Source organism: Adiantum capillus-veneris, chromosome 21 (assembly GCF_014529385.1).
Source record: "Adiantum capillus-veneris isolate H3 chromosome 21, ASM1452938v2, whole genome shotgun sequence".
NCBI lineage: Eukaryota > Viridiplantae > Streptophyta > Polypodiopsida > Polypodiales > Pteridaceae > Adiantum > Adiantum capillus-veneris.
Window position 1 is genome coordinate 10,703,123 of NC_140951.1, and position 16,310 is coordinate 10,719,432.

General features: G+C 39.6%; 1 protein-coding gene and 1 pseudogene across 1 annotated transcript; one reads left to right on the forward strand and one right to left on the reverse strand.

Moving 5' to 3' along the window:
- Positions 1 to 8,731: 8,731 nt before the first annotated feature.
- On the reverse strand, positions 8,732 to 13,267 carry LOC147430540 (uncharacterized; annotated as a pseudogene).
- A 732-nt stretch (positions 13,268 to 13,999) lies between these two features.
- Positions 14,000 to 14,758, forward strand: LOC147430541 (uncharacterized). Its single transcript, XM_086494400.1, has 2 exons — positions 14,000 to 14,520; positions 14,593 to 14,758. The coding sequence occupies exons 1-2, from the start codon at positions 14,000 to 14,002 to the stop codon at positions 14,756 to 14,758; spliced, it is 687 nt and encodes a 228-aa protein (XP_086350526.1).
- The last annotated feature ends 1,552 nt before the right edge of the window (positions 14,759 to 16,310 follow it).

Genomic DNA, 16,310 nt, shown 5'->3' on the forward strand with positions numbered 1-16,310 from the left:
TATTTGATGCATACGTTGTGCGAGTCCAAGCAGGTCGACTGTGTAGTTCTCCTCTGTGTAAGCTGCTGTACCCGCGAGCGTTTTGTTGAGAGTCGAGAGCCGAGGCCCAGTAGGGCTCTGATACCAGTTGTTGGAGCTCGTGCAAGGGAGCCATGGTGGTGCAGGCTTTTAGAGAAGGACGAGAGAGAGAGAGAGAGAGAGAGAGAGAGAGAGAGAGAGAGAGAGAGAGAGAGAGAGAGAGAGAGAGAAGAAGTCGACACAATATGAAGAAGAAAAAACACGCTACTACTAATTCTATTAAAAGAAGTCTTTACATAGTTTTTGCAAGGTGATATCAACCACACCTTTTGCTCATGCAAACTCCACTAACTGATGGTCTATAGCTGCATGCCTTGAGACTTGTTCTCATGGGCTGACCGAAAAAGGGCTTGAACCCAACAAAAGCTAGTGTTCTGAGAGGGGAAATTGAAGGGTCATCCTTACCCAATAATGACCAAGTCCTTATGAATCTCTTCCCGGAGAAATCCCTATTATTTTTGAAAGCCTACCCTCACGTACTCCAAGAAGGACCTGGAAATTGTGCAAACTGTTTTCACTACCTTGGGTTTGAAGTGCAACGTAGACAGGTCAATAATGATTTCACTTTCAAAAAATGACTCATTTCACCCGTTTGGGTGGATAGACAAAATTTGACAAAAGGGCATATATTTTGACACTTGGGGGCCCCATTGGGGGTTGACACAACGCACAAACAAAGATTCCAACGGGTTGTAGACAAAGTAACGGGCAAGATGCAAAGGTGGGAGTATGTGCTACTTCCCTTTTTGAGCAGGGTTAAAGTGATCGATTCTTTCATGATCTCGTATATTGCCTTCACAGGATTGATCCTAAAGATGGCCAAGTGCAACTGAAAAGAATTCTTAAAACCAGTAAAAAGATTTTTGTGGAAAATTAATATGAAGGATTTGTTGCCTCGAAAATAGTCCAAGTGGGAGTTGATCGCTAGGCCAATGGAGCAAGAAGGTATTGGGATACTCAACCCTATTGTTCATGCAGAAGCCCAATGTGCCAAGTTTGTGGTCTCAATTGCCATTATGACAAAGTATTATGATGGAAAAATATAAGCTTGTCTCTCAAGGAGGGAAATGGAAATCGATAAAAGTTTGTGAAAGTACTGGCCCCCAAATGGTCTAGCTTATGACTAGGTGGCTTAATAGGGGAGCTGATGAGTAAGTGTAACAAAGCTACAGAGGCCCTAAAGTGGGGAGAGGTTACAAAATATTTCCAAAATTTCATAGCAAACTGGTCCCTTTGGATTTCCAGAGTAGGTGTCACACTCTTGAACCCATATTAAAGAGAAATAGCCTAACAAGTGAGCAGCAAAGGTCTTTGACGGTTGGCCCATTTTTGGGATGTCAATCGTAATGATTGGAAAGAAGCAGACCAATTGTCTATTGAGCACCACCAAAATGACACTAACTATTGATGAACATGATGGTGTGGAAGGGCCGGGAAAGCATGTGATGCCTATTTGCAAGTACACATGTATGTGTGTGTACATATATATTTGTGTGTGTGTGCGCGTGCCTATGTGTATATATATACACATAGACACACACACACACACACACACATATGTATATGTATAACATGCTACCATATACATGTGGTAGTGATGTGTGTGAACACACTTAGGACCGTCGGGCCATTTTTTCCCTCATAGGAGGTTTTTTCCCCTGTGCATTGTATATTACGTCCATCATTCTAGGGCTATCTATCTTTCCATTGCACACTAATTAATACACTCTTTGTTGTGTGCCTTGAGCTTTCTTCATCTTCTCCAAGCTACATGTGTTTTCTTGCAACCCTAATTCCAACAATTGGTATTAGAGCAGGTTGCATCCTCCCGGGCTTAGTCGCCAGCAGCTCCAACCCACGCCTACTCACTTTCTTTGATTTTTGTGAGCTTTGGCGAGCATTCGTAGGTCAAAAAAAAAATTTGGGGAGCTCAAAATTTTGATTTGGGATCATTTAGGCATTTGTTCCACTACATGCAGTACTAAATAGGCTGTTTTGTCATTTTGTGCAACATTTTTGTGTGTTGTTTTCTGCTATATGGCACATGTTATTCCTGCTTTGTTTCTCCTCTTTTCGGGTAGTTTTCACATCAAGTGAAACATTTACCATGGCTGACAACAACACAGATGTGTTCAAGATGTTTGTTGCTGGAGGACAGATTCGATGGGGAAAATTATCCTATGTCCCGGGGGATTCGCCATGGAAAACTTACCGCACCATGTAAGTGCAAGGGAGGGGTTTGTTTTTTACAAGTTACATAAGCGTATAAGTTAGGGACAGGCCCCCAATAATTTATCTCCCAAGCTTAAAAATAAGGGAGGGGGTATCATATTTATGGGGGGGGGGGGTGAGAAAAGGGAAAAATGAGAGGAAGACTTTGTGTTTCAAAATTATTTCTTCCCAATAGAGTCTTCCCACAAACTTGTGAGTCAATAGCTACAACTTACATGCAAGAACTAACATTGCTTTGTATCAGTTTCTTGTTTTGTGATTATAGTTTATTTGTTGAGGGATGAAAGCTATAACGAGTTTGTACAAATGGAAATTTACACGGAGAACCTAACACAACTTTATAAGCATGTTTTCTGAGTAATTTATATGGGTCATAATTGAACAAGCGGCTAGAGTGGACGCTGAACGGGCACATAGTTTTAAAGTCAAACTGAAACACATTGAGCGTACATCTAGTTATCAAAATTAGTGGTTCCTTAGTACGTTGCTAGTCACTAGGCTACACGCTGTTTCACTAGTTTTACTTAGTTTGATCATGTGAGACCTAAATTTATATGTAAGATAGGGGTATGATAGTTTTCTACATTGATTGTCATATAAGCATAGAAAGGGGGACCATATTTCCTAATATGAGTCGTATATAAGGGTTTTATCAAAGTTGTCCGCTCGTAGGTGGCGTCCTATTTTGTATATAGAGTGAATCCCCCGGGCCCTATGTGGGCTTACATGATACAACATGTTCTTGTGTCAAAGGGTGTCTGGAACATTAGGCAAAATTTGGACTCACAAAGGGGCCTTATAAGTAGTTTGACTTCCTCTCTCATGTCCAAAACGGGCGTGCAGTAAAATTTTTGCAAATCAACTCTAAACTTGGCGGAGATTTGGCAGTTAGAATCTACTCTTCAAGCTCTTTATATTGATCTATAGCACGCCACGAGATTCTTCATATTTTGAAAGATTCTATTTTTTATTCTCTAAATTCTAGAGGGAGTTGTCACATCACAAGAGAATAAAAAATAGAATCTTTCAATATATGAGGAATCTCATGGCGTGCTATATATCAATAGAAAGAGCTTGAAGAGTAGATTCTAACTGTCAAATCTCCGCCAAGTTTAGAGTTGATTTGCAAAAATTTTACCGCACGCCCGTTTTGGACATGAGAGAAGAAGTCAAACTCCTTATAAGGCCCCTTTGTGAGTCCAAATTTTGCCTAATGTATTGTGTAGGGCATTTATGTATGTCCTGGTTCTAAGGATGTAGGCAATGCTGAGGATGTTGCAAGTTGTTGCAAGGATTGTTGTTGTTAGAGTTGTTTTGCCTACAACTGAGCAAGATCATTGGGATGTAAAAGATGCGCAGGCTCATCCATTGATTGTGTTTTTTATGAAGCGCACTATTACTCCCCTTATTCGCTCAACAAAATTTACAAAGCAAGCTTGGGATGGTCTTTATGCAAGTCCCAATGAGGCTAAAATTGCATTGTTGCGTAAAGAGCTGGAATCAAAGATTATGCATGAGGAAGATGATATGGACACTTTACTTGCTGGTGCCAAGGATATCAATGAGCAACTTATTTCTACAGGTGAAGTCATTCTAGATAGCTTCCTTGTGCACGCTGTTCTTGATGCCTTGCCAAATTCTTAGGTCAGACTTTTGCTAGTACTTGGAGACTTAGACCCAAGACAATCTTGAAGTTGTCAAGTTTGATGCATTATGCACATTCTTGCAAGATTGGCTTTCTAGAAAAAATAGGAGTAGACAATGTGCAATTGAGCAGGCCTTTATTGCTACTCAAAGAAAAGGTGGTAACAGTAAAGCAGCCACTGCTCAAGGTTCTTTTGCAAGTGGAAAATCACATGTTCCTAATGCTTCTGTTCTCAGCAATTCATCTGGAAATTCTGGTGATAAGGGAAAAAATAAGATGCGTTTCCATTATTGTAAATCTAATGATCACTTGATCAAGTAGTGTCCTAAGTTGAAGGCCAAAGGGTCTAAGAAGAAAGAGGGTGGTTCCACTACACATGCAGCTATTGTTGAGTCTTCTGTGAAAGGAGATTGTGATGGTGATGTTGATGTAGACTCAAATGCAGCTATTGTTGAATCTTCTGTGAAAGGAGATTGTGATGGTGATGGTGATGGGCTTTTAGTGTAGAGTGTACTTATAATTATATTGTCCATGATGCATGCATGTCAGTTGCTGCAAATTCACGTGTGGTATTTTGACAAGGGTGCTATAAAGCACACTACCTCTCTTGAGTCTGTCCCTCATGGGAATTCAGTTACTTGTGCCAACAATGCCTCTTTTCTGGTTCAGGGAGCTGGAAAGATTGTTCTTATTGCTACAAATGTTAGTTCTTTCACACTTGTTGATGCACTTTATGTACCTGGGATCAAGATGAATCTTCTATCTATATCTGCACTTTCTAGACTTAGTCTTGAAGTCAAATTTGTGGATGACAAATGTATAGTACATGATCTCAATTTTGATGATGGAATTGTTGCATCTCGCATTTTACATAATGGGCTGTATAAGCTCACTTTGTATGAAAAGTGTGGGTAGAATTTCACAAATGCAGTTGTGGATTCAAAGGCTATTTCAGTGCAAACTTTGGCATGCATGGTTTGGTCATCTAAATTTTACTAGTTTGCTATGTTTGCAGATATCTGATATGGTTGCTTCTCTTTCGCCTCGTGAAGCAACTATCAAACACGCTTGTGAAGGCTGTAATTTGGGTAAGATGCAGCATTCAAAGTTTCCAAATGATGGCTCAATTAGGGCCACATGCAGGTTGCAGCTTTTGCATAGTGATGTTTGTGGGCCCATGCAAACTCCGTCCTTCAAAAATTACCTTTACTTTGTGACTTTTGTTGATGATTATTGTAGGGTTAAGGTGGACAGGTTAGCGTGCCATTCATGCTAGTGACATGCTTTGGGAAGGTTACTGTAAAGCTTGCTAGAGAGAGACTATTGCACAATACAATAGGGTATATTTCAAATGGTAAAGGTTACATTTATTGAGCACAATGTGACTCTATATAGGCTTATACAAATAGACAGCCTTTTGACACATGAGCACAAGATGTGGTTGTCTGTGCACAAATACAAGTGGTTGTTCTTTACAAAAGAGTTGTAAGAGGTTCTTCAAATGGCTTGACACATGAGGTGGAAGGGGTTGTTCACACAAGAGATGCAACAAACCTCGCATCCCAACAATCCTCCCCTATGTGGGTTTTATCACTCACACAATCTTTCCCTCAAAACACACTACGGTGAGGCACACAACTCACAAGCCTCCCCTTGAACACAAAGTTGTCTCTCCTAGACACAATGTCATAATAACTAATATCTAATTCTCCTAAATGATTTTCTCATGTTAAACTGATCATTTAATATGGGAAAGTGCCAAGGGGGAAAAAGGTAGAATATTGGTTAAGTTGGCAGACCGGCCACAGTAGGGATCCAAAGCGGGGGCCATCTGCAAAAGAGCAAGGTGCAACAATGGGCTTAAAAAGACCCTAAGGTTCAGCCCATTAAGACTTCCAAAATGCTAAGGTTCCAAAATTCAAAGGTTGTGTCCAAATGTCAAAAGCCTCGGAAAATTGGATGCTTTGTGTGTGCTCAAAAAGTCTTTATGCATCCCTACATAGGAGGGGGTGAGCCCTAGAAGTTGTAGATGAGAGAGAAACACACACACACACTCACACAAGCTCCCTTTACACAAAGGGAATGATGGACACATGTCAGCTCCCTAGGCCATATGCCCACAAGGTGTACTCAAATACTATTAGATGGCCATGGAGGTGGACCAATGAGAATTAGGCTAGAGAAAATCTAGTTTAATTAATTTAAAAACATCTAATTAAAGAACCAATAAAAATTAAGCTCTCTAGAAGACTATTGGACAGTCTCCCAAGGGGTCCAATGAGCATTCAACAGCCCAATGGCTTGCCTCATTCCTATTGGCCAGGAGACAAAGGGGTACAATGAATGTTTAGTTGCATTAATTAATTACCTAAATCTATCACAAAATGGGAAAGGGGGACACGTGTCAAAAATCTATCACTTATGATGCTTAAATTTCATTGGCTAAGCCTGGCATGGGCCAATAGGGTGTGAGCATGAGCAAATAGCAAGAGGGGTCGACCAAGAGAGAGGGGGGGCTGATTTTCTCAAGGCATTATCACTTAAACACACACACATTCTCGTGTGTGGAGCAGGAAGACTCTCTCTCTCTCTCTCCTTCTCAAGCTTTAATGGAAAGCTTATCACCTACTCCAAGCTTGTGAGAAGGGAGGCCTACACCAACAACTCTTGGCTTTGTGATGCAAATCCAACCAAGAGCCAAGCTTTAATGCATGCTTATCTCCTCTACCATGATAATTACTAAGTTAAGCTATTGTAACATGAGTGATTATGTGAGTAAATGTACATCTTTCTCGTAAGACCACTCCTTCTTCCTCGCAATCTACTCTCATACCCCGCTAGCTCTCACCATCTTCAAAGGTGTGTGAGGTCTTGGGTCTGGGAACGTGGGGGAATTGATGTTGTGTTTTATAAGTGTTTTTCTTAGTGCTTGAAGCTTCCATCTTCATTGCACTAGCTAGTATTGAAGGAACACAAAGAATTGTATTGTAAAATATCTCTCTTGATGGGAGAAACCATAATACAAATCCTTTTGGAGGGGGGACCAGCTCCATGTAAATCAGATCCTCAACTGTTGTCAATAGCTTAATTTCTCTCTCTTTTGAAGTATTTTTCATGCTATCTAACTAGGTGTTATACTTTCAGTTTCTCTCTCCACCCAATCACTCTTGTTATTCTCATTAGGAATCTATTCTACTAAAATGCTCACTGTGTTCATGTTATTTTCTGCTACACACAAGTTACTAGGCCATTAAATGATACACACAAAGAGTGTAGGCATACAAAACATCAGGTTGTAGGCACACACAAGCCTCCCCTGGCACAAATAGAGGGTAAGGTACAATAGAGAGAATGCTCACAGTCCATCATCATAAACCAAGCCTATATTGTTGTCGTTATCTTCGTCAGAATTTCCAGAGGTGGTAAGGTTAATTTTTTCTTTTGTTTGATCTTTGAAATGCTCTTTGTGATTGGTACCCTGTGAAGATTTATTGTTCAGTCTACAATACTTTGTAGCATGGTTGTTTTTTCCACAAATGTGACAAGGGTTGATTTCAGAGCAATCCTTTGAAAGGTGATTTGTTCTGCCACATTGTGTGCACTTTAAGTTCCTTTTGTGATTGTGGTTGTAGCTTGTGGATGAGACTACATAAGCACAATTTGATTGCCTTTGAGTTTCTTTTTGTGCTCTTGAATAGAGTTTATCACATCTTCAATTTTGAGAATTGGGTCTTTTTCTTTAAGTACTATTACAATTTCCCCAAAATCCGCATCTGGTACTGCTTTGAGAAGCACAACATCTGGTCTTCGTTATCTACAGGGAATTTCATATATGTCAACTGTGTGCAAATACTTTTGAGCCTATTGACTAGAGATTACACATCTTCTCCAGGTTCCATAAGAAAGTCATAAAGTTGCATTTTTAATGCAATTTTGGAATGCTTGGCAATAGCACCAAAATGTTGCTCTAAAGTTATCCATGCATCGTGTGCAGTGATGCAATAATCTAAATAATGCACAAAGTTGTCGTCACGCGAAGTGAGTAAAATTCCAAGAGCTTGCTCATCTTTAGCTGCAAACTGTGCTAAGCTTTGTCGTGTTGTGTGTGGGGGCCACCGGGGCTGGAGGGCGATAGGCTGGGGGGTTTTTGTCCGTTCGGTCCGTTCAGACCCAAAAATGGGAAAAACAAAACAAAAATTGTTGTTGAAATCCGACTCACTGGCCTTGCTTTGACCACGGTTGGGGCACTTAGTTGGCCACAGGTTGCCTATTCAGGGGGTGGCTCCCACATATATTTGTCCACATAGCCACACACACACACACACACACACACACACACACACAAGACAAGTGTTGCCGTTCTCCGAGCGAGGTTTTCCAAGTGATCCTAGTTTCCGAGTAGGTCTTGGCGGAAGGGTACTCCTATTAGACTAGGTGGTCTGAGTCACTTCAATACATGCTCCTATTCCGTTCTCGAATACATATTGATAAGAATGGATTTCGTTACTTGAAAAGGACATAGAGAACTTTACCTACAAGAGGATACATACTGCATTGATCAATACGAACGGAATGCCTAAATCAATTGTTTATTTATATACACCCTAATCTCATGTCTAGAGAGAGAGTGTGTGTGTGAGAGAGAATGCAAGATTGCAACAATAACAATACACATTTAAATGGAAGACTCTTGGATACTAAATTTTTGTTATAAAAAAGACATAACAGATTATAGTTGAAAATAAGGATTTCATGTACGATCAATGAAACAAAATGTCACAGTAATTTACAATGATTCACATTCATCATCAATGTAAAGGTTTCGAATGAAGCGGCGCTCTTCCCGTTCCATGTCGAATCATTTGTCTCTACACATGCTCTTTGCCATTGCTTCGGCATACACGGGTAATTGACTTTGCATGGAAGGAACAAACGAGATCTTAATACATATCAAGAAATCCATACAAAGGAAAATAATTAACATATTCAAATATAACATCTAATACATAACATTTCCAATGTAAAATGTGTTTCCTAAATTGTGAGTATTCCATATATTGTCATCAACCATGATAAAACAAAAGCATATCCAAATATGGCAATAGAAGCCAAACATCGCATAAGCATATATTGAAATACTACTATTTACCTAGAGCTAGCAATAAATTTCTATAACAAAAAATCCATACAAAGGGAGAAGATTAACATATGAACAACATAACATCCAAGAACATAACATAACCGAAGCAACCATGTTCCAAAACCAATGAGTTTTACATAAATGTCACTCTGCAACAAAACAAGAGCATAATTAAACATGGCAATACAAACCAAACATCACATAAAAACAAACCACACTTTGAAGAAGTCCATAATAGTAATAGTCTCAAGAGACGAGGGCCTCACTAGTCATATGGATTGAAACCTGCAAGTGGATCCACCTCATCATCTGCCTGCAGCCTACTAACATCGTCATGGCTGCTCTGTTACATGTAAGCCAAAAGGAGAGGCTCTACATCAAGAATGTATCAACATCGATAGATGCACATACTCTACCAGTGTGCATGCATGTCTTAAGAATACGTGTAGTACCACATCCCATCTCAATGCACACACCACCTCGACAACAGTACAGGTATACAAAGCATGCTAAAAATGTATGACTCCTCTCTAGTCCCCCACGCCACTGCTGCCCGATGGGGTCCAAATCACGCAAATCATCCGGAAGATAATGATAGGCGAGGATATCTAAAGGATGCATGCCGAAGTACTCAAAGAGGGGTGTACTCTCTGCAATGAAAATAGGAGGATCTGTAGCTCGACGTCGAACCATAAAAAGCATTGACGTAGAACACTAGCAACAAAAGATAATAATATCCAATTAAACCTTAATTTAAGAAAAAAATGTAGTTTTGAGCATTTGAACATAATATAATCATCACTATACTCACATCTATGCGAATACCACCAATCTCCTTGTATCCATATGTAGAATGGTGAATGACAACCACTCGTCTCACTATCTCCAAATCGTAAACGCCAACATAGCGTTCGATCCACCCACTTGTGGAATCACCTATAATATAATTGCACCATCTTAGAAAAGTTTCAATAAGTAGAAACCAAAATAAACATAAATGTTAACAACTATTAACTTTAACAAATACCTGCCATAGAGGCCATCACCAATAACCATCCCAAGTCTACCAAAGTAGATGCTGCCAAAGCAATCCCATAGCGCACATGATCCTCAAAAACAAAATCCCAGGTGGGACAAGGATCGTCACCACCTTGAGTGCCTCCAAATGGCAAGTCAAGGAAAATGAAGTCAGCTGCCCAATCCACAGCTTTTCCCCTCTTTGTATAATTAACCCCTGAAGGCTTATTTTTCTTGATGAACTCGTGCACACTATAGAAGGTATCATTTTTTCTTCCTCCCGCAAAATCCTTCCCAATGATGATGTAATCACCAACCACTACAATGCTTTTGGGATTCTCAACATGAGGCGTGCATCCCAAAGAATGCGCTGCAAGATAAATAAATTGTGTAGTCCTTTTGGAAAGCCTCTTTTGACCTTTAAGAGAATTCCCTTCAGGATCACAAGAGCATGATATCAATAAGGTTTTCCTCTCAAAACACATATGGATAAGAGAAGAGAGAGAGAGAGAGAGAGAGAGAGAGAGAGAGAGAGAGAGAGAGAGAGAGAGTCTTTGTGTATGTATGCACACTCTCACACATAAATGCAAAGACATCACGTGGATACTTGAGAGACATACACAAATAGACTAATGTATGCAGAAACATGATATATATATATATATATATATACATATATATATATAAGTACTTACATGCATACAGAGACATTTATATATGTATGTATACTTACAAAAGTAAGTAGGTATGTATGTGTGTGAGTGCATGTGTATATAAACGCTATTAAAATATTTACTAAAGAATCAAAATAGATATGGATCTTGGAATTCAAACCTTGAGTGAAATCCTCTGTTTCCAAGTCCTCCATATGATGAGAAATATCAAAGGACTTTTGGCTTTCAACATCAATCGTTTGTTTCTCAACATGCTTCTCTTTTTGTTTATCTACACAACATTAGAATAAAGAACAAAACATTATTGAATACCAACAAATCATATTTACATTTAAAAAAAACAAGGCAAATTACAAGACATAATACATGATTCAAAACATCACTTATACAAAATTTCAAATTATCATACTCTTTCTTTGGTCCACTTCTTTTGGAACCATGGTTGATATTTGTGAATAGAGGTCCTTCTCTCTATTCAATACATAACCTCCTTCAAGATCTATCCACCATGGACAATTGTCAAGCTCCCATCGTGTACATTGATGCATAGCACGTGGGTACATACAAGTCTCTTCATTTAGGGTCAAAATCCATTGATTTTCCCTTACTGGAATACTTGGAACATGACCTTTTTCTTGCAAGCAAGCAAAGTACCTACCATGGACAATGAAACAATTATCAAAAACATGATTTTATCTTCGTTATGAAATTAAAGTAACTATCAAATAAATTCATTCACACATGTTCACCTAAAAAGTAGCCTCATAGAGGCTTTCAATATCATATCCTCTTTCTTAACAGGTTTATCATTGCTCTTTTTCTCCTTTGGCTCTCCTCAAACCTCAAGAGGAAACAAATGTGTCCTCATCTCTATCTTCACCTCTTCATAGTAGTCAAATAGAGAGAGATCAAGAGGCACAGTCACCCCTCCCGGCACATCCATAAAATCGACCAGCACCTCCTTAGCTTTATGGTATATCTTCTCAAGAATAGCTTCTCTTCTAAGCCAACTTTAATTAAGAAAAAAACATAATTTCATGTATTATTTTTGTTAGCCTATAAACCATGCAATGTATACGATCATAAAAAATTGTTAGGAACTCACTCTCTATAAAGATGATCCCCTCGTGCAAGACCATACATAGATCTTGTGGCTTTGTTTGCCTCCAACAAAGTCATCCAAAAGATTTTTGACTCCATTTGAACATCACATAAAGCCAATAAATTCAATTTCTCAAGCGTTGCAAAGCTTTCGGGCCCCCATTTGAGAGACCATACCTTTGACCGCCAAGTATCTCCATGCTTGGGATCGACAATATTAAGGATCTAAAATTAACTTAGTGAATTCAATAATTTGAACATCACATAAAGCCAATAAATTCAATTTCTCAAGCGTTGCAAAGCTTTCGGGCCCCCATTTGAGAGACCATACCTTTGACCGCCAAGTATCTCCATGCTTGGGATCGACAATATTAAGGATCTAAAATTAACTTAGTGAATTCAATAGTTTATCTAAACAAAGTAAATACACACACAGTTTTTCATTGAGAAAGACTCACCTTTCCAATCATATCACCATATCTTGAAGCCAACTCCTCGTTCTCCTTCTCTTCAAACAATCGAAGCTCTTCATCTGACATTTTCAGTCTTGCATCTTCAACCTTCTTGTTTAATGCTTTACTTATTTGCACCTAGAAAAATAAGGGAAGGAGTCAAATCCATTGTGACAAGCTTACATTAAGGAATACTAAATTCATGTTAGAAATATATACTACATAAAAATTACATTAAAAACTAGCTTTTTGAGATCTCTATGGATGAGAGGATACCATGGCTCAACACCTTTGGTACTCTTCTTTCTGATACGTGCAATCAACATTCTATCTCTCTCGGGTAGGTCTTTGAGGTACTCCCCATGATCAACAGAACAAATATTTGCACAATTTACTAGCTCATCCCTCAAGGTTGTGGTCACCAAGGCATGTGTATTCAGACTACATGTTCATAAGCAAGATTAATTCACATAAACATAAATAAACTTGAGAACTTTAATAACTAAAAAGAGGAATAAGGGGACTCACTAGTTCATCCTTTGTAAACTTTGTAAGAAAGGCAATCTCACTAACCCTGGTAGGGTCAATAATAGTACAAAACACACGACAATGCTTCACTTTTGTTTCTTTGAAGCATTCTTTAATAGTAGATGTCCATGCGAATGGGTGGACAATGGTGACAGCTAAACATCCTTGTTTTCTGAAGAATGTCCTCTCCCATGTCCATGTAAATCTTGTTCTCTTCATTGGATTGCTCTACAGATTGTACCTCTGGCCTAACAACATAAGGGACAATCATCGTACTTGCCTCTTGTTGAGCAATCCTTTCATCAAGTGGAACAACCACTGAAGCATCCAAATTTTGGCTCTCAATCTCTTCCTCCACATCATTTTGCAATGAAGTGTCATCTTGACTCTCCTATTGCATTGAGTCTACATTAAGTTGAGATGAACCTCTGGTTTTCCTCAATCGCTTACGACCCCCAGCAATAGCCGCAGGACTGCAAAGAGACACAAGCAAAAAAGTCTTTGTTAAAAAAAGCATCTCAAATTGAAAAAAACACCCTAAAAGTAGGCCGTGTCGACGCGCCCTGCTTTTGGGGTTTTTTTTTTGCAATTTGCAGGCCATTTATACTGGCATTTATACATGCAGTTTCTACTAATCTGTCAACAAGCTATTGCATTTCAAACAGAGAGAAATTATATGACATGATCACCAATATAATCTAATATATTATAGCTTTTATTATACTTTTATTATTATAGAAATGAACAGTTGCAGGCAACACTTGGCTTTCAATTGAATGCCGCCAAGATGCTAAAACTTTAGGATGCTAGTCAACATGCCATACACCAGCACAGCTGGAAAGCATTTCATTGTCCATTAGATTCTACAGAATTAGGCCCCGTGCATAATTAAGCAAAGGTAGATGAAAGTAACTCTGCTATGTGAAATTATTCAAGATATCAAGAGCAAGCAACCGGAAGCCAGCTTAAATCTTGAGGCCAGTCAACGAAAATCTAACACAGAATATCGTACTCTGAGCCATCAATAAAAACATGGATGAGAAGCCACTAAAATCTTGCAGTCAACTAAAATCTTGAGGCCAGTCACAACAAGGAAAGGAATGGGAGGTATTTATTGGAAGGGAAAGACTTCATGGTTGGATGCCCACAGTTGAAACAAATAACAGTGCAGTCCTCCTTTTTCAAGCAAGGACAATTGGGCTTTTTGTCTGCCAGCGTTGTAAGTTTGCAGCTACATTACTTGCACACTGCTACAGAGCTTCCAGATCTTTCCTCATCGGCGTCCACGCTACAACACCTTGATGTCCTATTGTGTGAGAGGCTAGAGAGAGTGAATCTGAAAACTGGGTTTGGAAGCCTGACAACCCTCAATTTGTGCCTCTGCCACAATATGGTGGAAATAATTGGGCCAGGGTCTCTTCCTAGCCTCCGTGTCTTGCATGTTGTTGACTGCAGGAAGGTGCAGAGCTTGAAAGGCTTTGAGAATTCAGAAATGCTGGAGAAATTCACACTTTCTGGGTTGAGGGAGTTGAGTGAATTTACTTTGGTAGGATGTCCCAAATTGAGGACCTCAGTAGGCAAGGCTCATTTGTGTGACATGATGGGTAAGCTTAGGGCTCGTTTTGTGATATGGGGAAGCTCAGAGTGGGTCAGGTAAGGATCTTTCAAAATGTAAGGATCTTGGCGAACTTGTCGTGTATTGTGAGAATGGGGTGAATGGCACAGCTCCCATGACTTGCTTAGCTTGAAAATTCTGCATCCACTCTTTGATAGTATTTTGGGGGCAGTCCAACAAAGCAAGTCCTCCAGAATTCAAACCCAACACATGATGCTTCATGGAAAGGCCTTGGGAGGAGGAATTCAAGGCCGATTTTCTAGAATGCAATCGTGAGAGCAGCAGTCTTTCCTATCAAGTGCCTACCAATCTGAGCGGAGGAAATTCCACTAAGCAAATGCAAGTGTAAATAATGGGACACCTGAACAACCTCTCATTTCGGTCGAAAAAACAGCCTATATAAAAAAACAAAATGCAAAAAAACACCCCAAAAGCAGGCCGCGCCGGTGCGCCCTGCTTTTGAGGTGTTTTTTTTGCATTTTGCAGGCTAATACACACATGATCCAAGACATAATGCAGGCAAAACACTTACATGAGGCAACACTTGAATGGAGCTACCATTTCAATTAGGCTGTCCTGCAGTAGACCCACCCTTATAGATTGTAATTTTTGTATTAACAATCTGTGCATATGTGCTAAAGAGAGTACAAGGAAATAAGTGCGTATTTGCTCCCCACTGAGTATCCCGAAAGATCACTCCTCTGGTCTCCCACATTGCCCACAATGAAATAGCCTAGGTCTTCAAGGGCCTTCCTCTTACCCGATTTGTACAACACTGCTGCTACACCTGCATCCTCACTTTGTTTAATAAAAGCAGAAACAACAACAATCTTAGGAATTACTCATATGTCTAGTTATGCCTAATCTGGGTTTTCAACAATTGTTTACCTTCATCCAACATCAGGTCGCCCTTAAAATTCCTACAATATATCTCAAAACGATGATCACTCAAAACAGGATCTGATTGATCAGGAGGTGCAAAGTTCGAACAGACAATCCAAAATTTAAAATTTGCCCCCCATTCTTGATCACACCAACTTCCCACCTAAAACCCTCCCAATCCAGAAAAACATCGTCAACAGACGTCCTGGACAATAAAAAACAATTATATTTTGTCTAGTTTAATATGACCTGCCCTGATTTTCCATTTTCAAAATCTGCCCTGCTTAGGTATTGTATAAGTAGGAAAGCGGTTTTATAACAAAAAGGTCTTCTCATTCATGGAACTCATTGTCACTATGGAAGCTATCCTCTGCCACGACTTCTGCCTGACCCTTTCCTTGCATGTACTACTTACCTAGGCTCCCCCCTCGTCCGTAGCCCACATTCACTCTTAAAGAAAATCACAACGAGCCAAGTCTCACAAGATCAACAATGCAGGCGCAGTGCTCTGACGTTGGCATGATACCGAAGCTTGCACTAATTGTCTCGAAATATACTTGGCCCTTATCCAATAAACCTGTATTACTGCATGAGTTCAGCATCAGAGTAAATGTAACAGCATCTGTCTCTTTGCCACCTCCCAATAATTTGGTGTAGCTTTTCAAGGCAAGTTCATCATTTCCAAGCAGAACATATCCTGCAATAAGAGTGTTCCAAGTGACTAGATCTTGCATGGGCAAACTGTCGAAAACTTGTTTTTCTTCTGGAATCATTCCAAAATTAGCATACATGTCTACCAGTCGGTGCCAATGAATATATTTTCTTCTAGCAACCCCTGTTTCATAATTTCAGAATGCACCCTATGGCCCTTACTTGCAACTCCAATACTGCCACATGCTTTCAAGGTGCTGAGGAAGGTGATTGCATTTGGATAGAAGCCCTCCAG

Bases quoted from the DNA above. Each gene is read 5' to 3' on its own strand.
- LOC147430541 (XM_086494400.1), top strand. From the start codon at position 14,000: ATGGTTGGATGCCCACAGTTGAAACAAATAACAGTGCAGTCCTCCTTT. The intron at 14,521-14,592 runs GTAAGGATCTTT...TGAATGGCACAG, and splicing joins GGAAGCTCAGAGTGGGTCAG to CTCCCATGACTTGCTTAGCT.